Source organism: Bombus vosnesenskii, unplaced genomic scaffold, assembly GCF_011952255.1.
Source record: "Bombus vosnesenskii isolate JDL3184/JDL3185 unplaced genomic scaffold, Bvos_JDL3184-5_v1.1 scf7180000013276, whole genome shotgun sequence".
NCBI lineage: Eukaryota > Metazoa > Arthropoda > Insecta > Hymenoptera > Apidae > Bombus > Bombus vosnesenskii.
The window spans coordinates 609,550-631,506 of NW_022882934.1; the positions used below are offsets into that span (position 1 = coordinate 609,550).

At 35.5% G+C, this 21,957-nt stretch overlaps 2 protein-coding genes across 41 annotated transcripts in view; one reads left to right on the forward strand and one right to left on the reverse strand.

The window, feature by feature from the left end:
* The first annotated feature begins 646 nt into the window (after positions 1–646).
* On the forward strand, positions 647–8,603 carry LOC117231926 (DDB1- and CUL4-associated factor 6-like). Of its 6 annotated transcripts, XM_033490894.1 has the most exons (17): positions 648–805; positions 873–1,070; positions 1,362–1,516; positions 2,455–2,572; positions 2,648–2,962; positions 3,038–3,198; positions 3,271–3,442; positions 3,519–3,773; positions 3,852–4,242; positions 4,320–4,429; positions 4,510–4,584; positions 4,654–4,711; positions 4,809–4,946; positions 5,366–5,627; positions 5,711–5,816; positions 6,631–6,658; positions 7,332–7,423. In XM_033490894.1, the coding sequence occupies exons 2-17, from the start codon at positions 980–982 to the stop codon at positions 7,417–7,419; spliced, it is 2,523 nt and encodes an 840-aa protein (XP_033346785.1). In that variant the 5' UTR covers positions 648–805; positions 873–979; the 3' UTR covers positions 7,420–7,423. The 6 variants fall into 6 exon arrangements, 5 of the variants coding, with proteins under 5 accessions (XP_033346787.1, XP_033346785.1, XP_033346786.1 ...); XM_033490896.1 differs by having other exon boundaries at positions 647–1,070; positions 3,861–4,242; XM_033490895.1 differs by having other exon boundaries at positions 649–1,070; positions 5,375–5,627.
* A 9,209-nt stretch (positions 8,604–17,812) lies between these two features.
* Positions 17,813–21,957, reverse strand: part of LOC117231927 (calcium/calmodulin-dependent protein kinase type II alpha chain) — a 149,254-nt gene continuing 145,109 nt past the window's right edge. For 24 of the 35 annotated variants that reach the window (XM_033490909.1, XM_033490906.1, XM_033490903.1 and 21 more), the window contains 2 exons: positions 21,272–21,389; positions 19,834–20,885 (listed from right to left, as the gene is read on the reverse strand). In XM_033490909.1, coding sequence (XP_033346800.1) covers positions 20,753–20,885; positions 21,272–21,389 — 251 coding nt within the window. In that variant the 3' untranslated portion in view covers positions 19,834–20,752. Of the gene's footprint in view, positions 20,886–21,271; positions 21,390–21,957 lie in introns of all 35 variants that reach the window. The other 11 variants (XM_033490913.1, XM_033490924.1, XM_033490917.1 and 8 more) reach the window with 3 other exon arrangements.

The following is a 21,957-nucleotide window of genomic DNA, read 5'->3' on the forward strand; positions in this document are numbered from 1 at the left end:
TTAGACATTGCATCGGCGATTTATGAAAAAATTGTAAACATTTAGGAAAAAAAGTGTAAACTTCTCAATAGGAGACTTCGATAAATATCGATAGCTCTTTTAATTGCCGAAGTTATTGTGCAAAATATTTTTGAGAATATGAAAATTTTGATAAGATCTTAATGAGAACCACTTTAATCAGTTCCTATAAATTTTTAGTCTATATATGTAGATGCATGACTTTTCAGACAAAACAAGTCTGGTATTAACAAATTTTATATTTGTATTTCAAATAAATTTCTTTAGCTAAATTAAAATAATATTAGTTAAAATTGTATAACATTTAAAATTCGCTCCGAATACTGGAATAAATTTGTAACCATATTCGTAGCATATCAGGTATATAGATACGTAACAATGTACATAATCAACATGTTTGACTAAAAGTGTGTTTAAAGGTGAAAGTATAAGTGAAACTTTTAAATATAAAATTTAATTAAGAAAAGATATTGTCATTCATCTATAAAAAGATATATTCTTTAAAAAATAAAAATATATTTCTTCAATTTTACAGTCTATTTTACATATCATAAAATGAAGGGTTCTTTGAATGTGTGTCACATCACTGTCGACATCGATTATACTCCTATGAAATGATCGAGCTCTCGCGCACTTTCTTCTTAGCATTGTGTGTGTACGTTCGCTCAGCTGTTCTGGTCAGAAGCGATCGTGGCTCATCCGATTGCACAAATTTTTGAAGCTTTGGAGTTTATTTTTAGTAGCAGTGCCATGTCGTTTTGGTACAATCCTCGTGGATTTTTGCTGCGTAAGAGCACGTTGTTCGTTCTCTGATCTATTCGATATGAAAAAACGTTTTCTTCATTGATTGACAGACTTCGTTCACGAGTTACCACGGTTATCAGAAATTTGACATTAATCCGGGATCGATGTGCTCCGCAAATTGACGTTTAATTTTGACCGTAATAATTAAGGATTAACCATGAAGAAGACACGTTCAAATATATTTCGTGACATTTATTATCAGCCCTACAATGATTACACCAGGATGAAGCTTTATTCCAGCAGCAAAGGTATTTGGTATTCTGTTTTCAAGTAAAAATTAACCTTATTATACAGTGTAATATGGTGTAAGATCAAGACGTTTTTTCTCTATTTTAACGCTGAAAAAGAATTATTAAAACTTGTTAAAAATTAGATAACTTTGTGTTTCATTTAAATAAACTGAGTAACAGATCTTTTTAGATCTGTTTTCTTTACATAAAGACGCTTGCATTGTTATTAAATACAAACGTGGTGATTATCATATTTTTCAAATACCTTAATATTTAAGTTAAATGTTTCTTTGTGTATGTATATTTTAGCAAGTCTTCAAATGATGCAACGTATGGCATTGTTGAAGAGATTAAAAGTTCACAATGGTTGTGTAAACTCTGTTTGTTGGAATGCTACTGGAGAATTGATATTGTCTGGTAGTGATGACCAGCATCTTGTCCTTACGAATGCTTATAATTATGAAGTAAGTGTGCATTGTTATTAACTTGTATTTTCATATATTAGTTGAATTAGGAATATATATAAGAAAGAATAGTGCTGTTGCAGTTACATAGAATATAGGTCATATTTACGAATTTAATATAATAAAACAACTACTTTTTTTTGCTGAATGGAAATAATTTTTATATTAAAAAATCCAAGATGTAAATAAATTAGTATATTTGTTGTATTAAAATTTTTTTTATTTTATAATGTATATATATATATATATTAATTTTACTTATATTTGTGTGTCTTGTAAAATTCCGTGCCAAGGTTATTTATATTTTCACCCTTGACAAAGCAATTTAAGAGACTTACACGTGTGTTTCTTTGTTAACAAACTGAGCTTGTATTCATATTTTTAGTTATTAATAAGAAATATATTTATCATTATGTGTTTATTGTATTTTCTTTATCTTTTCATAATATAATATTAAGTTTGATATGATAGTATTATTACATTATCACAATGCTATAAATACATTGTGAATGTACCTATAACACATTATAGTATAAAATTATGTCTCATATATCATATTAATATTTTTGGACAAATGTCCGTAATTTTTTATTTACAAAAAATTTATTATAAAAGATTAAGTGGTAACGAAGTTCACTAGAAGAAAGTACATTCAAGGAAGTTTCATTGGCAATAATCCTTTTTCAAGGAAATATCATAGATGGTTTAATTCTAGTCAAGGTCTAACATTGACATAGATAGAAATACAGAAGCTTTGCCAAATGAACAAAAACCCTTGCGTGTAATGCATGTATGCTAATTTTATCATTTAGAACCATCAATCTAGAACTATCTTGCTAATTAAATAGGATAAGAAGTTCTACATATATTTAATGTCATGAATATATAAGCATAGACAGAAACATTAACAATGAATTCAATTCACATTTTTGTTACAGGTATTAACAGACTATAAGACCAGTCATAGAGCAAATATATTTAGTGCAAAGTTTTTGCCTAATAGTGGTGATCATCGGATAGTTTCTTGTAGTGGTGATGGCATTATTTTGTATACAGGTGAAGATTCAATGACCTTTGACTAAACGCTGCGACAGGCTGCGTGAACTAACAGGAAAATTTTCATGGTTACAGATTTAATAAGAAGAACAAAAACATTTCATAATCAATTTAATTGTCATGTCGGTACTACATATGAAATAGCGACAATACCCGGTGAGCCGCATAATTTTTTAAGCTGTGGGGAAGATGGAACTGTGAGATGGTTTGATCTTAGAATAAAGGACAAGTGTAATACTTCAAGGTGCACGGAGGATGTGTTAGTTTCTTGTGAAAGAGCTATAACTGCTTTGTCTGTAAATCTTGCTTCACCCCATCAAATAGCGATAGGTTGTTCTGACAGTACAGTTAGAATACTTGACAGAAGAACACTTGGAACACCAGCTACTGGTAACTGGAGTACTTAACATAATAAAAGAAACCAAATATAAGAGCAGTTAAAAGATTTGTCAAATAATTTTGCAGGCTGGACAGATACGCCTGGAGCAGTAAAGGCCTTATGTACTTTCACGGTCCCAGAATTTGAAGGGAATTCTTACAGAATAACATCATTGAATTATAGTCCAGATGGGCAGGATGTTCTTGTTAGTTATAGCAGCGATCATCTTTACCTGTTCAATGTGAAGGTATAAAAGACATTTCCCTTTCAAGGAAATACGCGTACTATATTCAGCTACAAAATCGATCGGTTTATTTAGGACCAAGCTAGTATACAGTTAAAGAAAGATGTCGCAGTTAGAAAAGGAGAGGGTAAGAAGCAAAGATTACGTTCGCCATTGCCAGTACGTAGACTAAGACTTAGAGGAGACTGGTCTGATACCGGTCCCGATGCTCGACCTGAATGCGAGGGTGGTCGACGTAGCGGTACAGGTACTTGAATATTAAATGTCTGTTATTTTTAACTTGCTGAAACAACAATGTATACATTTACTTTTGCGTATTTTAGAAATTGCTCAAGCCAGACCTGTTCTTCAAACTTCGTTAATGCAGAGAATGACTGATGTTCTCAGTAGAATGTTAAATGACCCAGCCACTAGAGCCGCTTTATGCGGCGGCGGCGAAGATAGCTTAGAAGGCGTGATTGATCATCAAGATAACACTCAAAATAGCAACGAAAGCGTTACGGAATCAAACGAAGAGAGACGAGACAACGAAACCGAAAGGGTTGAAAGAGCTCCGACTCAGGCTAATCAAGAAATAGGTATTTATATAATTATATCTTATTTGAAGTTGTTTGATTCCTATCAGATTATCAGAATGATAAATGGATAACTCGTAGCTGTTTCAGAGCAACAACCAGATAGATTAGAAAGTCCAAGTACTAGCGGTACGCAAAGTAATCCTGGGACAAGTTACTCTATAGAAACGAAAGAAGAAATGCCATCCAATGAAACAATGCCTTTGAAGCAAACGATCGATGAGAGTTCATCGTCGGTCGAATCCAAATCACATGTTCCTATGGAAATTGAATCTAGTCAAGTAGAAACACAACAGTGTTTTGCTCAACCGTGTTCATCGCGTACTATGGATAAGTCCAGTGATCTACCGGAAGATGATCAAAGTAGCAATGACGACTCTCCTTGTAGCAGTATGGAAAATAAACAAGAAGGACATATGATGGAAAACCTTCAAGATAGATTAACGAAAATGAGAGTCGGATTCCTTGAAAAGTATGAAAGAATAATACTAAATGAATCAGACTCATATTTCGATCGAATATTTCTATTCGTTTACGTTTTATTTACAGACACGGCACTGAACCTGCTGTAAGTTTAACTTATACGGATAAAAGTTCATCAAGTGCAACGATATCTCTTGGTGTAGCCGATGAGATGATCCGTGATGGTTATCATGCAGGTACATCATTATTTTTTTAATTGTCTTATAAGTATATTTCTATTTGTATTTATTTTGAATAAAAACATTCCATTGTGTAGGACCATCTGGAAGTAGTGGAACATTCTCGGGCAGAAGTCATGACAAACATATACGATATAGTGATATACAAGAAAGTAAGTTGATGTAACGTAAACAGATATATCTTTCAGAAGATCAGAAATCATACATTATCTTTTTGACAGAGACTGATGAAAGCGCTTTTAGTGATAGCGAGGATGAAGATATACAAGCTGGAGGAAGGTATGTCATAAATATTTAAAATGTTATAAGTAGAAGGTTTCTGCAACGTAATGTTAAATACTTGAGTATAAAATTGCGTTTTTCTCAAATAATTTAGATTAGGAAGTTCAGCAGATACAGAAATGGAGGAAGCTATGGGAGATGCTCCAACGCGTCGAGGATCGGCGAATTTCGACAAAACGTGCGTAACGGAGCTTCGTGTCAAGCAGAAATATATGGGACACCGTAACGCTAGGTATATTTCTATCTTCCGCATTGTTGTAACTTTCAATCTGGTGGTCGTGAACGATTAACGCAATTCTCGCGTAATAAATGACGATATCTTGAGAAGGCTATATATGATTAAATTTTGTGACTAAAAGATTAACATGGAATCCATTGCAATCGAAACCTTTTTAATCGAAACATTTGTGGAACGTTGTTGAAACACCAATTCTATTTGGCGAGTTTGGTTTCTTGAAAACCTTTACCTTCATGTATATAACGTTTTAACGTTTGTATTCATTGTGTCTGTACAAAGATATTTGAGTTGTTCTCGGAAACCATGATTGTTGACACGTTTTTAATTCCGAAAAAGCCTTCGAACGGCGTGGGCCATATCGTATAAGGCCGCCATATTATCTGATCAGTTGGTCTTCCTCCGCTTGACTCTAGTTTCTTTAGGACCATGATTAAAGAAGCAAACTTTTGGGGCAACGATTTCGTCATGTCGGGTAGCGATTGTGGCCATGTGTTCATATGGGAGAAAGACACGGCCAGGTTATGCATGTTACTGGAAGCAGATCAACATGTCGTTAACTGTTTGCAACCACATCCGTATTTACCACTGCTGGCCACAGCTGGTATTGATTACGATGTTAAGCTTTGGGCACCGATAAGCGAAGAGTCCAGCTTTGATGAAAAGTTTGCGGAAGATGTAAGCCCTTATATATTATTTACCATTAAATACTTAAATACTAATAATTAAATGATAAAATATAAAAATAATGGAATTTACAGTTGAAAAAGAGGAATGCAGTCATGTTGGAAGAGACGAAAGACACAATGACTGTACCGGCTGTTTTTATGATCAGAATGCTGGCATGTCTCAATCAGATACGCAGAGGTAGTGAAAACTTATAATACTTTCCAAGCCTTCCGGTAGTACACTACATTAGTATGACCAACGTAATTAAGAGTAACATAGTGAAGAAATTCGGCTGCTTTTTCCCCCGATTAACGCGCAGGTATCGGAGTAAATAACGGCGTACAAAGTTTGAATCTAACAGCTCCTTTTTCTTCACGTTTGTGAACTTGTCCATAACTTTTGTAACAATACCATTACGTTCATGAAATTTCATCATACTTTATTCTCTTTTTTTTACATATATTTTTAAGGAACTCTATAAAGATACTTGTACATGCTTGTTTACAAATTCTATGTTATATATAATTTAAAATAAGAAGAAAGGATAAAGAGTTAACAGAGAAGGACAAAATAAAGTACAAAATATTAACTTATCATTTCTAAGCCCCAGAGGCTATAAGAATAAAAAGAAAAAAAGTAATATAAAAATATGACATAAACAATGATAATACAGATAACGAAAAGTTTTGTAATTTTTTATGCATATAACAAATTTACATATGTATACAAGAGAGAGAGCGAGAGAAGGACAAATATCGATTAAATGACATATGCATGTAATGTCACATCGGTATTTTACCATTGCAAATTATTGTAGCGATGAAAATAAAGTTTTTAATCAATACACGATATATCTTTAATATACCAGGAAATGTGTGATTCTTACTGTCGAGGTGTTTTTTCTTTCTCTCTTATTTTTATCGTTGTAAGCTTATCGCGAATGATAAACGATTATAATCGTTTCTCTACTTCAGAATAAAGTTTAAAGCGGTAATAATTCTTTATATTGTAGCTAACGAACTAAGTCACGGTATGGACAGGTATTTCACGTAATATGCATATCTATGTGTATATTTGTCTTTATTTAATATTAGATTAATACTAGTAAGCACGTAACATATATTAAACGAAATTATGCAATATCATCGACTTTCCTTTCTGCATTCCTCTACTAATTGGCCATCTAGATGATAAATCTTATTATTAAACCAATCGATAACGATAACTGTTTTTGTTTAAAAAGAAAGAAACGAAAATGTATCATGTTTGCCAAGTGTTATGCTCTCTTGAATGTTATATATGTTCATACACATTAAATTCCCTAATTTATGTATTCAAACACGTAAGATTAGATTATTCTTTTATTAACGTTTCTTCTTTTACATGTTGTGCAGAATTATTTTTAAAGTGCTGTAACAAACAAAACGAGAGAGGAGTTTTCTGCATAATTTTGTCTCATTATCATTCATTTATCATTATTATATCAATCAATATCATTATTTCATTTATTATAATTCGTTAATATTTATTTGTAATTTTTTCGCTTCCTTTTCATTCACACGGGTAGATCATCAGAAGAACACTTGGTATAGCACGTCGCCGTTTAGCTCGTTTTGGTCATCCGTGCGCGACAGCAAATAATGTAGTCTGTCGTTAGATTATCATTCACTGATTGGAACGAGGTATTACAGAATAATTCCGGTTCTTTTATAGGACGCGGTCGGAACAGGAGGAGGAGCGGCGACGAGGCCGGCGAATTACGAGGTGGCTAAGCTGCTTTTGGCGATACTGTCGTCTGTGAAGATCTCAACTGAGACAATTTTTATCGCAACGCCAGCTGATCAGATTTCGAATTTACTTTCGAAACAAAAAGAAAAAAAAAAGGAAAAATTACAAAAAAAAAAAAAAAATAGTAAAATAAGAATCAGGAAGAGAAAAAGAAGAATTCATATATTTATGATTTTCCGTTGCAATACTACTTCACTGTTAATTGTAAGGATATTTAATCTGATAAGCTTTGCGTACCTATCATTATTGCATCGAGAAAGATAAGTCGAATTTTTTTTCTTTACCACTTTTATTTTCTGTCGCTTCTTTTCTTCTGACTCTGTTTATACCGCGTGTTTGGTGTATCAAGCTTGTGCAATGTAATTGTTTTTCTCGTCTTTCGAATTTATAGAGTTATTATGTTTGGAGAGGAAAATACGATAAGGTCAAATATTTTCGATATTTTATACAGAATTTTGGTGTCAGGTTCGGATCAATAATTGGAACTATAATATAATACATGTTATTTAGGATGCAAGTAAAGTGCACTTGTTGATTAACTAATTATCACACATGTTTCTCGATAATGTTACGCTGTTGTAGTTAACTGATAATTGATCGGAAATGCACTTTATTCGTCCTCCCGTTAAACGACCCTTAGGGTGCACAATAAGATAATAAATATAATATAAATACTAGGGTTCCATTTAAGAACCTGAACCTTGACATTTTATCTTCCTCGCCAAATTAACCAACTTTATATCTCCGAACTTTTTAGAAACGGTTACGTATTATACGGTTAAATTTAACGTTTCCGTGTATTCTTTTCGTTAATGTTCAATTTGTATGCAGTTCAAAGATAAAAAAATTCCACCGTGCCTATTTCACGGTCACATGTTTTCATTTTCTTTTCTTTGTTTTCTTTTCCGTGTGATGAAATAACGAAATTAACGAAGATTGGCCGATTTTTTGAGGTAACTTATTGACACATAGAGGAGACAACATAGGCAATCGCTAAGTTTGTAGATTCGTTCGCTCAGTTCGATAAAGTAGGAATGCTTGCGACGTAGAGACGCTTGCAGAGAGATCGGAGAACGTTAAAGAATGATGTTCAGGCACTCGAAGGTTTCATCAAGGGAGAGAAACGTCGTTGTAGGATACCGTGGTGTACCGATATATATTCAGAGAATTTATTTATAATAAAAATTCTGAAGAACGCAAACGCATCTTCATGTTCTTCTCCATACACCTCCTCTTCCACGTGTTTCAATATTATTTCAGTCGTTGATGTCATCGAAAATACGTATACATAGAAGACTAACGACAAAGAAACGAAGGAGGGAGCAGGGGATTTGAAACGTAAGCGGAGAAAATAAAACGAAATGCGAGGTTCATTCAACAACAGAGTCTAATTTAATAACAAAATATGAACGCTGCATTTGTAATAAAATTAACCGTAATATTAATAATCGTTAAAATAATAATAATAATAATAAAATAATAACTATGGCGGCATACATAATCGGTCGAGATAACCATAATTAACATAGGTAACGGAATCCTAATATCGAAGAGGACGAAGCGTACGAGATATGTAGATTCGCGTTACAAATTACGATCGCTAACGAATCGACGGTTTTGGTTCACGAAAAAAGAAAAATATTTTACGACGTGTAAAATGTGTGTCAGGACGTCGAACGTGTGAAACGAGATCCCAGCAAATATCAGAAGTAATTCGGTAACTGAATACGTAACCACTTACGTAAAATATATTTATACGTTTCAAGGAAACAATTCGATGACTTCGATAATATTCAAAATAATTTTTTAACACGATAGACGAATTATTGTTTCGTACATATGACGAAGAAGAGTAATATATTGAAACAAATAACGATACGAAAATGTTATTTGAAAATATTTAACAGTCGGTTAAAGATACTGTTTGCTGGGGTCTGTTCGAGCGTGATCGACGAGAAAGGAGGAGGAGGGGATAGACAGGTATTCGACCGAGGAACAACGAATTGGATGGAAAAAGAAAGGAACATAAAACGCGATGTTCACTGACGATTACCTTATCTGCCGCTCGTTTATCGAACCGTCGTTTACCTATCAGTCACCTAAATTCGAACGTATCTTTACATATGTATTTGCGAGAGAGTTTATCTTCTACTTGGTGAACCGTACGTCGACACGTGATTAATCACGAGAACTTGATGGGATATATTCAGTCGTATAATTGTAATCAATGAAAACGTTATAGAACATTTGTAAAAATAGACATGGTAAAAACAAATAATTATAATTGAAGGATAGTCTCAGTTAAACAAGATAAATCAGAAAACAATGATTATACCTTTTAGATAATTAAACGATATAGGAATAAGTATTTGATGAATAATCGTAGTTAACTAGGAGATTAGTAATATTTGTTATCCAGACAATTGGATGACATAGGAACAAATATTTGGAACAAAGTAATCACAAGTAACGGTAATAATAATAATAATAAAAAAAAACAACAAAACGAAATTAGTAACAAAATGTGCGGTTCCGTAAGAACAGCTAAACGATAAATAGCTAAAACCGAAGATGATTAAATGGAAGCTAAGAATGTGAGAACGAGCGACAGACGAGGAAGAACGTGGTACGATGCAGAACCGGAAGTGTATAACGGGAACGGGTGTGTATTTCCTTGTTTTATTTCTCTGAACATTAGGACAAAATTGTAATCAATCGCTTATCCGTTTACCGTAAATCCAATAATGTCTGTAATAATGAATTAGCGTTATATTAAATGTACCGATGAGAGATTTTTTTTTCTTTTAATAATTCACACATTTTTCTCTATTCGACGCTCTCACTCCATTCTCTCATTCTCACACTCGCTCTATCGTATATTCTCACGCATTCTCACGCTGATTTTCGTTCTTTCTTCCCTTTCCAGTTGGCGATTCCACCAACATGGGCGAGATCGATCGACGTTTCGTCCACAAATGGATCAAGGTTCGAGCTAATCGTTAGATCTACCAAAAGCCGGGCTTCGTAGAAACGCTCTTTCCCTTCGAAACGTTGATTCGATGCTTTCAAATACGCGACACCGGATAGAATAGAGAAATCGGAGGCAGAAAACTTGATCTACAATCCTGCCGCGTCGGATCCATCGTCTATCGATCATCGATCGTCGTGTGACTTAACGATTTCCACTTTAAAAAGCTTTGTGACGCTAATAGATCACGCTTTGTTAATAGAACTAAGAGATTAGATTACTCTTAATATAATTAGATTACCGTGTAATGCTTTTTTATCGATAATAATCTATTGGAAGCTAAACTCGATATCGAAGCGGATTATAAATCAGTCGTAATCAAAGTGGGGAAATCCTAGTCTAGATATTTCGAACGTTTTCAAGTCCTTCAAGTGGAATTATAGAATTTACGCGGCGGTAGATTACAATAGAAAGCTACATATTACAATTTAGGCGAAGAGAAATAGAGAATACCGAGAAGATCGATGATCGAAACATGAATACTTCGATCTGTACGCGAAAGAATCGAGAATTGTAGAATTTTAGAAACTTCTTTCCCAGCGCAAAAATTCGCTACTTTCCAGATTCTATGGAATTTATTTCTTTGAAGTTTTTATTTAGAAAATAGCGTATTTCACGGGAAATTAATTTTCTCTATCTGGTGTCCGTGAATTTTCTTTCGTTTCGTTCTGTTTTCTCTCTCACTTTCTTACTCTTTTCTCTCCTCATCGCAACGCTCAAGAAGTAAAAACACGAATGTCGCGCGGAATTCGCCATCGTAGATTGAATAATTCCTCTAAAATGCGCGTGACGGTAATCATAGTAACAATAACAATGACAATATAATAATGATGACAGTAATAATAATGACAATAATATCAATAAGAATAGTAGTGAACGTTTACAATCTATTACATATCATAATCTTTTTTTTTTTTGTTCACATTTTTCGTGAATTTTTTTTTATATAATTTTTTCGTTTTAGTCGGAGGGGACGTCGCTCAAGATTTTATTCGAGGCACAGTTGGATCGCACGTCCGCTAATAGAATTCGTATCTCTCTGCATTTTTTTTTTTTTTTGGTTTTTTTCACTAGATTTTCTTCGACGCATCGTCCGCCAATCGCGAAATCGAATGGAGGACTTCATCGAACTCGTTTTGTATTTTCTCTCCCGTGTATGTGTGTATCCGTGTGTGTGTTTCCTCTTTTTACCATTTTCCATCATTCTTTTTTTGTTAATTTTTATCTTGCCTTCTATGTATGTTCTTTGCATTTTTGTTCGCTCCTTTTTCACTTTTTTTTTTTAACTTGCTTTTCACGTATCGCGTATATTTTTTTGTTTTGTCTTATTACATTTTTGTCTTCTGGTTCCTTTAAGCTCGAAATGGTTTGTTCTTCGTTTTACTATTTTAGTTTCTTTTTGAACAACGTTCAAACGTTCGACCGTTCGACGCGCACGCTCGATGATAAAAAGTAAAGATTAAAAAATCGCACTGTCACGTGTGCGATTAATCTATGTTTTATTTTTTTCTTTGGCGAGTGTGCATCGATCGTCGACTAAGCGTTCCTTTGTAATATGTTTCCTTTCTTTTTCCTCTCGATGTTGAAGCGTAGAAGATATGTAAGTGTATCGACGCTGTTTTGAAACGAGATCGTCTCGACAATTCGAAACTTGTTATCTATCTCATTATTAGCACTATTAATTAGATTCCTCTTTTCTAATTATTCGAGATAATACGCGTCGAAACCGGTCGAATTCTGGCTGTGAGATATATCGTCGATCCGAATTAGTCGGATCCGGAAATGTCGTGCAAAATCAACCGAGCTGTACCTCAATTGGATTATTATGAATCACGCGTACGCATGCACAAATAGACGCACGCACACGCTAAAAAGTTACGATAATTAATAATTCTATATTGCGTAGGTTAGGGTCGCAAAAAGTTACGGAACGATAAAAAATCCTTCGAAACGCGGACCTTCGAAGTAGCGTAGAGACGAAAAGAGAGGTCAAAATAGCCGAAGACCGCGTCTTTACGTTGCTTTCTTCTCGTAGCCGTCGTCTTTTAGTTTGTTTCGTCGATTGTTAGGAACCACGGTTCCATTCTTACTTTCTTTTTCTTTTTTTTTTTTTTTCGTAAAATAATCTATCGAAGACACGATCACCAATCAGTGACCTTTTGGTTTTCTCACGTTAAAAATTTATACGTATCGGGAATGAACGATTAAAAATATAGCTCGAAAAATTTGCTAGACAGTTTAATTAAATTGGACTTAGTAGGTATCGCGTGGGAACGATAGGTAAGGTACAGTGGAAAAGGAAACTGCTACGAAGGAAGTATCAATAGTTTGTTCGAATCCGATTAGCTAAAAGGCACTGATACTTGCAGTATTAATGTCTTCCCTAACTTCGACGAAATTAGCAAGGAAATGTTGATACTTGGCAGCAATGCTTCCTGCGGCGTTCTTTGTTCTTTTTCTGAGGAGAATCAGCACTTTTGCTGTAGCTAGTGTTTCCGAATGCCACTATCCCTTTTCCGATATCGTATCTTTTATTCGTAACAAACTTAACGAATGGAGACTATTCATCTCACTAGAAGACTATTTTAAGTTGTTATCATTAAATTGGGCTAATGAAACGAATAATGTTATCATTATCAGAGAATAGGGTTATTTACAGGAAGGAGAACGAATATAGAAGAAGTGTACGAGGGCGATCGGTAAAAATAATAAAAATGATAGAGAAGCTTAACTGACGAAGACAACAAAAATTGCTCTTTATTATACTTCTCTTAGTTGCGAAAAATATGTTTCTAAATATAATCTAACTTTCTTGATCACAGACATTGGGAAAAAAAGATTAGTAAATAGCAAAGAATAAAGGAATAAAAATAATTAATACTGAAAAAAGAAAAAAAAGAGGAAATATACAGAGGTGCTATCGAACTATATTTTCAATCGTATCCCACAAGATTTTGTGTACACGGCTTCAGATCACGCGCGACGCCATGCGTCGAGCATCCCGGAAGAACGATTGGGAGGAACTTGATTCGTATTTTTAATATGCTTTTTCTGTTTGCTACGAGTCTCACGGATTATGGCTGTTGTTTCAGTCCGCATTTCTAAAAACTTTCGGCTGACTCTTGAGTTTTCACCTGTACGGTGTGTGTACTCTTCTAAAACGCGGCACCGAAAAATCACTGTAATAAAATCGTGCATACGCAGCAATCGGCCGGTGTGTGTGCGCGCGTGAGCTTACAGCGAGCCGAGTCGCTGTGTCGCGGTTTCTCACGTAGAAGACGATTTTTCATCCTTAAACAAGACTTAATAGTTTAATTACACTCTACGGCGATTAACCGCTAAACTGTCGATTGAATTCGGTAATTCGGTTGTCACGGCTCTACGCCGTACTTTAAATTTGTTTTATCTTTCCATTCTTTTCATAACGCGCCCCACGGTCGATTCTTCCTCTGGCTCACGCGAAAAGGCGTGCGACTGGCCATTGTAATTTAACGTAATTTAACGTGAATTTTCGAACTTTCAAATATTGAAACTTTCAAAATTTTCGAGCTTTCAAATATTGAAATTTCGGAATTTTCAAACTTTTAAGTATTGAAACCTTTGAATCTTCGAATTTTCAATAAATTAAAATTTTTTTTATCCTTCGTAGATCTCTACATCTTCTAATCTTTTAATATAATAATTTTTTGGTTTCCGAATCTTCGAATCTTCCGATCCTCAAACTATCGAATCGTAGATCTACATTCGCATTGTTCCAAAGTTTTGAATATATTTCTTTTCTTTTTTCTATACAGGATTACCAGTCGAAAGCAACACTTTTTCGAGCGTACCACGATTACACCCTCTCGCTTATCCCCCTTTCTTCAACGATAACGACCACGACAACGCTAAACGAAGACGAGAGCGAAGCAAGAGAGGCAGGATTCGAATTCCATCCTCTAATTCCTTCTGATCACTTGGATTTCCTATTCGCAACGTAACAATAGGAAACTAGTTAACTCGTTCGAATCAGCGCGAACGATAAACGAGTTTGTACAATACAATAACGAGTTTAGTCAATTGAAGCAAAGAAGATCTTGAAGATCGTACAGAGAGGAAAGTAAAAGTGTGCTTACTTGGATGATCGTTAAGTTTATCGTATCATGCATGATTAGAAAAATCGAACGGATATTAAATCCAAAGTATATCATCAGACGAACGGTCTTGTTCTACCTAATTCGTTTAAAATCTCTTGGAACGATCGAATATATCGAAGAAAAATGCGAACGACGAAAATGCCTCGTTAATCGATCTTCTTCTCCCTTCCTTTTCAATTTACTTTACTTGCAGACATTTCATGATTTTTCATCTTGTATTCTACCTTAATTTCCTCAAATCATCTTTCCAAAACGAAATCATTTCTTCCTTCTTCAACTTCCCCACACGAATCATCTTTGTAACATTATGAAAACCACTAACGATGCAAATTCTCCAAATCATCATTTCAAATTCAAATCGTTTCACCCGAAATTCAAATTTCATTTCACTTCAAATTCCCCAAATGATGTTTCTCTCGTTATAAAAACCACGAACGATACCGATAAATGATATCCAAACGACCACGCGCGTACCGCTACTTAAAGTAAAGCAGATCTTGCTGAAAGTAGCTTCTTCGAGGCGAATGTCACGAATGAATGGTCGATCGCGCGAATTCTAATCGATCTTCTACCTCGTGATGTTTTGTGATTCGAGAAAACCGCTACACGAGTCCCTCGAACGATTCTCACACGAATAATCGGTATTTTTACTTGTCTTCTTCGATGAATTCGTCTTTTCTTCTTCGTCTTCGTGATAGATTATTCAGGCTGCAATGAAGCGAAGGGCGAGAAAACGACGAGAAGTTTCGGGTTTCTGACTAAATCGACTTTAAAGTGCAACGTGACGAATCGAATTGCTTGATAAGAAGTGAATGATCGAAGATGAACTCGGAGAAGTTGTTTGCGCGTGTTGCAGCGTAATCACGTAACTAGAATTTCGTGGACATCGAAAAGAAAGAATTTTGAAGATATACGACGTTTACAAAGAAGAATTTTCTTGCGAGAAATAAGAAGGCTAATTAACTGCTTCCTTTAACGAACAGATAAAACCATTGAGGATCAAACATTGAACATTTCAAAGGATCCTACCAATGAAAAAGGATAAAGAAAGCAGAGAAAGAAGAAGAAATGAACAAGAAGAAACGCTCCAACTATTAATCGACGATTAATTTCCATGTTATGTGGAGCTACTAAAGAAAATTGAGAATTGCCGACAAACACGATAACAATTAGAACTTTCGGTAGACGTTGCACGGAATGTGAGAGAACTTTATAGAACAATTAACGCTATTACACACTAAACTGTATTTTACGTTTAACCTACAAGAGAGTATCATACTAACGAGACACCGGTGAAAATGGTTGCTGAACTGGTTCGAATTTCTATTCAATTATTATTTCTTTTATTAGAAACAACGACTTTCAGCAAAATCCGATGCGGGCAAGCGAGACACGTCCCTCCGCGTTAATAATCATTCTTTCTTCTATTTCCTTTATCTTTTATTCGTTAATATTTTTCCCCAATTTGGTTGTCCATTTTTTATTCTTCCCTCTTTCTTCTTCTTTTCTATTTATTATTTAATAAGAAACAACTTCGTAAATAACGCGCGCGAGCGAGCGTGTGCCATTTCCGTGACTTTATCTAACATTCTTCAACTTCCCTCGCAATCGATACTTTATCGATGTATAATTGGTATATCGTGTTTCATTTTTACTCTTATTTTCTTTTTCTTTGATCTTCCGTTAGCTCTCCCGATCATTTTAACGATTCGTAAACTATAAATGTGTATATTAATGAAGATCGTCACGTTCTATTATTCTTATTTCTTCTTTCTTTCACATTTTGTCGTTCTTCTTTTCTCAAGTGTTACACGCTTCGAACATACTTTGTTACGCTTTCTTTTCCATTTGGTCTTGCTCCTTTGGAAATCTTACTCTTGTCTGTGATTATCTATTCTCTCTGGAAATCCATTCGTACGTCAATTAAGAATACCTTTTACCGTAGGAAACAAAATCGGACCGTACAAATTATTTTTCTTTCTTCGTACACGCGCTTCCTCTCTCTCTCTTTTTCTTCGATTCTATTTACTTTCCTTTTGGTTCATTCATTTTGACTTTTCTTCAACAGTTTTTCCCGTGCTCCCGGTTCTATCCCTAACATACTGCTTTCGCTTGGCAATAATTAATAATAATTATAGTAATAGTAGTAGTCGTAACGTGTAATGATAATCGTGTAATAACAATGATAATAAATCAATAATCGTATTTTTTGTTCTTTTTTTTTATACAACAATCACACGTAGAAGCGACGAATTAGAGTAGTAGAAATAACTATTCCTTAAGTTTTAATTTTCTTTATGTTTATATTTATATTTATAATATAGTATCTGCAATATATTAAATCGTTTGTTTTTCTCTTTCAACTTCACTCGTCTTTCCACCGTTTTCTCCACCGCCATGCATTCTTCGCTTCGCGTTCTGCTATCTGCTATCAATATACATACGCGGTAAATCGCGGAGTGCGCACGCGCGCAGGCGTGCACGCGCGTTTTCGAGCGTGTTCGATCGTGCAAACCGATCCAACGCTTGATCGACGTTCAATTTAATAGTAAATCAATCGCGAACAATGTCGATCGATCGTTTCATTCGAATAATATGATAAAAAACGAAACAAATTAGTATCTTGGACGAAATAAAATTACACGACATATATTCGTCTTTGAAATTCGTTAGAATCGGCACAGTCGATCATTAAATCGAACGAGTATTATAAATATTACGTAAATAAATATTCTTATAAAAGAAATAATTCGATGCGGAAGAATTAATTAAGATTAACAAAGTTAAAGGAAGTAGAACGAGTCGTAAATCAATGAACGATCATTTAAAATAATCGATGACGCCATTTTTCGAACGCGAGAGAAACGCGCGTATCACGAATTTTCGCGCGTCTGCACGCGTGCGCGTACATACACGTATCATAATATATATATTATATAACAAGATGGCAAAAATGTTCCTCCGATTATTTAGTTTCTCGCGGATGGAGAACCTTCTTCTATCTTTTCCTTCACCATTCTCCCTCTTCCCCCCTCCCCCCTCTTCACCGAAAAACATGTATTCATATTTCTTTCCTAGGTAATCTTGTTCATTTATATTTATATATATAATATATATAATCGATTTATACTCTCGTAAAGTCGTATTTAATAATTAATTAATTAATCAATTAATTAATAGTAGATGTACGAACGGTGTAAGAAAGATTTATCGTGTGTTACATTTTTTTTTTTTGCTTTTTCTCTACTCTCTTTATTTTTTCCTTCTCTCTCGTCAATTGCTCCTTTGTTCCTCTTCCTGTCTCATTTTCCTCATTTCCTTCTTCTCTGAACGAAGGTGTTCATAAATCCGACGAAAAAAGTGTCCGATCGCAGATCACCTAAATTCCCCGTGTTTCTAAACAATGTCCGTTGAGATATTATATTTACTTTACTCTCGCCGCTGCGCCGCGACTTCTGTTTCTTTATCCTGCTATTACTTTGTCCCTTTCGTTCGTTCATCTTCTTTCTCGTCGACGAACGCCAGGAAGTGGATCGATCCTTTCGTGCACGGCCAATGCGCACCGAGCTACAAACGAACGAAACCACTTTCGTTAATAGAACTCGGTAAAATTTCTATCGATCATTCCTTTCTTTACCATTTTCTTCTTTGACCCTGTATATTTCGTGGTTTGCAAGGGTTTCCCTTATTTCTCTTCATTTCTCATTCTACTTTTTGCTCGTCTCGTGGTTCTGTGTTCGACGGCAGCTCGGCAACGAGCACTCGGCGTTTCGAGATCGATTTGGTAAAATGAAACGTAACGCGGGAACTGGCGGGGCGCGCGTCGCGGCGCCCAACTTACGCGTCGCACCAGCCGCGAAACTGCCTTACGACGATGAGGTAACAACGTTTAAACATCGCTCTTCTCTCCCTCTCGGACAAGCGCGGATTAAGGGGGGAGCTGGGGGGCTATAGCCCTGGGCCTCACCTTTTTACGGACTTCGCTTTCAGGAAAAATACGTTTTATTTTACGACTATAACGACAAACTAGCTCGTTTATCTTAAGGAAAATTAAAAAAAAAAAAAAATAAAAGAAAGAAAGAAAAGAAAAAGAAAATAGTTATCTTTCGAAAACGCATACTGAAAAATGTTTAATATAACTTATTACAAAATAAATTTTATTTCGCATTTACGTTAATTTATTTCACTTTAACCCCCCTCCCCAATTTTCTTTTTATAATTCTCGAACTATCGCGCGTAATCTCTATGTTGCGTATGGTTATACGTGTGTATACGCGAGCGTATGCACCGATCCAGATAATCATCTCTAGCGAGTAGCTTTCCTTGTTCGCCACTTTCGTCGAAAGCATATCGTTCAATTCGAGCCCATTCGCTTCGAGCATACTCTCGACGCTCGGTAAGCGTACATACGGTATCGTTTATAATTACACGTTATCGTTTATTAATTATACTAACAGTTTGTAACTTTTATTAATCTCTTCTGCTTTTCATCCCTCCACTAATTACACACAAGATTTTCTTGGAAACAATTCGTTAAATAACTCTAACTTCCATATATATGTATATATATATATTACTCCTCGCGAATTAAATAGAACGAACGAATGCGCGTTTTCGTACATTCGGTTAGAAATTATCAACGATACAGCAGGTACACTTTAGAAAATGTTTTAACGAACGCGTGTCTGTGTTTCCTTATTCATCGTGCGGTTTTACAAGAGAGAGCACGCGCGCGCGCGGATCTACTCATGGATTTCTCTTTTGGTTTGCCTTTTCTTTTTTCCCGGTGTGTCGTCGTAGCGAGAGACGAGAACGAAAATTAGAAGAAAAAAGTTACAATGGAAGATTGTTCTGTACAGCGACTATCGTACGAACTAAATACGCGTTGGATGCCGACGTGCCGGCGCCATCTCCTTCGTCGATCGCGCTATCTTCTCTCGCCGTGTGTGCCATTTCAACGATTATATTCGGTTCTCCGTGCAATCACCGATATATACTTCCGGTCTTCCATTCCCTGGTTAAACGCGTCCTTTCCGTTCGACGTTCACCGATGACCTTTCACGATGCTCGGCATCGATGCCAATGGAACACCGTTTCGCCCCATTTTCCATCTTTCCTAGATTTTCTTCCTTCTTAGATCTCGATTCTCTTGTCTTTCTGATCTTCAGGATTGCGTGACGGCTTGTTCTGTCCCTTCTTTCTTCTTGTTAATTTATTATCTAAGGTATTTTTTATGGGTATTTTTATATGTGCTTTTTCTTGTTTAGGTAGATCTTTGGATTCGATCTTTTTTAATTTAGGAAGTTGTTAAGATGGTTCCTCTCAAATATTAGACGAATATAGATGGAATAAAATTGTTCCTTGGTACTATACGATTTCCTTTTGGAAATTGAGACGGTCGTTTAGTTTTACAGATCTTATAGAATTATCTGTTTTCAGTCATGGTTCTTGTTTTTAAATTCTTTGCTAGTCTTTTATTCAAATCTCTCATGCCTATTGACGCCTCTAGAGACGTATTTCTACCATGTTCTTTTTTTTTTTTTTTTGTTCTTTCAAGCATCTGACAAATAATCTTATACTACCGACGACACTTAAGAAGCCTTCAAGTATCTCAAACAGTACCCTACACCGATGAAACATCTTCATCGTACCAAAGACAGAACAGTGCTCTTCGTAACACGCAGCTCTCTTCTTCAGCTATAAAACTTGTCTCTTCTTTCTTCATCCTCTTCTTTTCCGAATCACCACGAATCCACGGAAATCGTTCCCTATCGAGGCCGATGCACAGGTCACGGTGCTTCGTGGTAAGTACGCTGAGCAGGTACTGAAGCGAGCCTCAACATATGTCTATCTTGACACTTTCTCGCTTTTCCCGTTCCCTTCCATTTTGTCGCGCTTAATACTAACTATACGCGTGTTCACGTGTCTACGTGTATGTACGTGTTCTATATGTGTGTATATTGTAGATCGATAAATAAATAAATAGATAAACGATCTTGTTACATATTTATCCATTTATCGGTATCGAGAGAAGTGTGTTTGGATTGAAGTGTGGAGTGTGCTCCAATCGCGTGTTCTTGCACGGTTGGTTCGTTCCACGCGTCGAGGCGATGAGCGTCCACCGACACATCGGCCCTTCTTCTACTTCCCCCCTTTATTCCTTTTTCCTCCGCCACCTTGATTTACTTATGACTGTAGGAGAATGGCGATGGCCCTGTGAGCATGCTTCGATGGAAATGCACGTTCTGCCATTTGTTGTCCCTCTTGTGCCACACGCGGCTCTCCTCGCTCTGGTGGGTATGCGCTACGCCTTGTCTGCAAAATACGCAATCACATGTTCATAGAATTTCACAAATTTTTCTATTCTTACGCGTATGACGTTTACAACGTGTTTTGTTAATGGTGAAGTTACTCAAGGGGATCTCAAATTGAATAACCTTAAGTTAATTATGAACGAATGAAGTAAGAAAGAAATTCGGTATAGGAGAAGATGTATGACAAAATATATAATGCACGGAGTAAAACACGTTTCATACAAAACCGTTTACATCTCCAAGAATATCTATATATAGAATAGATCTATAGAATTTCTATGAGAAATTAAGAATTGATCATTTTGACGAGTTTTTGACCGCACGTAAATTTCAAAAATAAATTCGGCGTACAGGAAGATGGTATGTTTGAAGACAACTATAACTCACTTGTCCATGTACTGTGTCAGTCTGACGTACGCGATGCATGCGGCGTCCTCGCCCAGCAGGTGCACGTGGGGGTTCAGGATCGTCGTGTTCACGGCTTTGCAGTGCTTCGCCAGAACTGCTATGTGTTTAAAAAGCAAAACGCTCGTTATTTGTGAATATACACGTTCGTTTATATACCACTGAAGCTGTCATTGATAATTTCAACGATAAAAAAGGATAAAAAAGTAAACCAAGCAAAAGAAGTGTCTTATTAATTTCCATTCGTATCTACGAGCATTTTATCGTTCATAATTGACAACACATAAGATTTTTCAAAAATCATAGAGAGAGATGTACATTTTGAAATTATTCTAGCATTGAACGAACAATATGAATATTCTAAAGAACGATATTAAAACACTTCTGTAACTAATATTTTGGTAAAAACGCTATCGACTGAAAGAAATTTTGTGCGTTCAGTGTTTATGCTAAACATAAAGATTCATAAAATTAATGGAAAGTGCAATAAGAAGCTGCATCGACGTGAAATTCGACGACCAATGCACCGATCGATCGGAGATTTTAACGCCTGGATAAGAAACGCGATTACATCGCGATTACGCCACGTTCGTACGGGGGTAAGAAAGCAAAGACATGACACGACATACAGCAATGAAGTGGAACAAACGAAACGGAGGTACAACGTA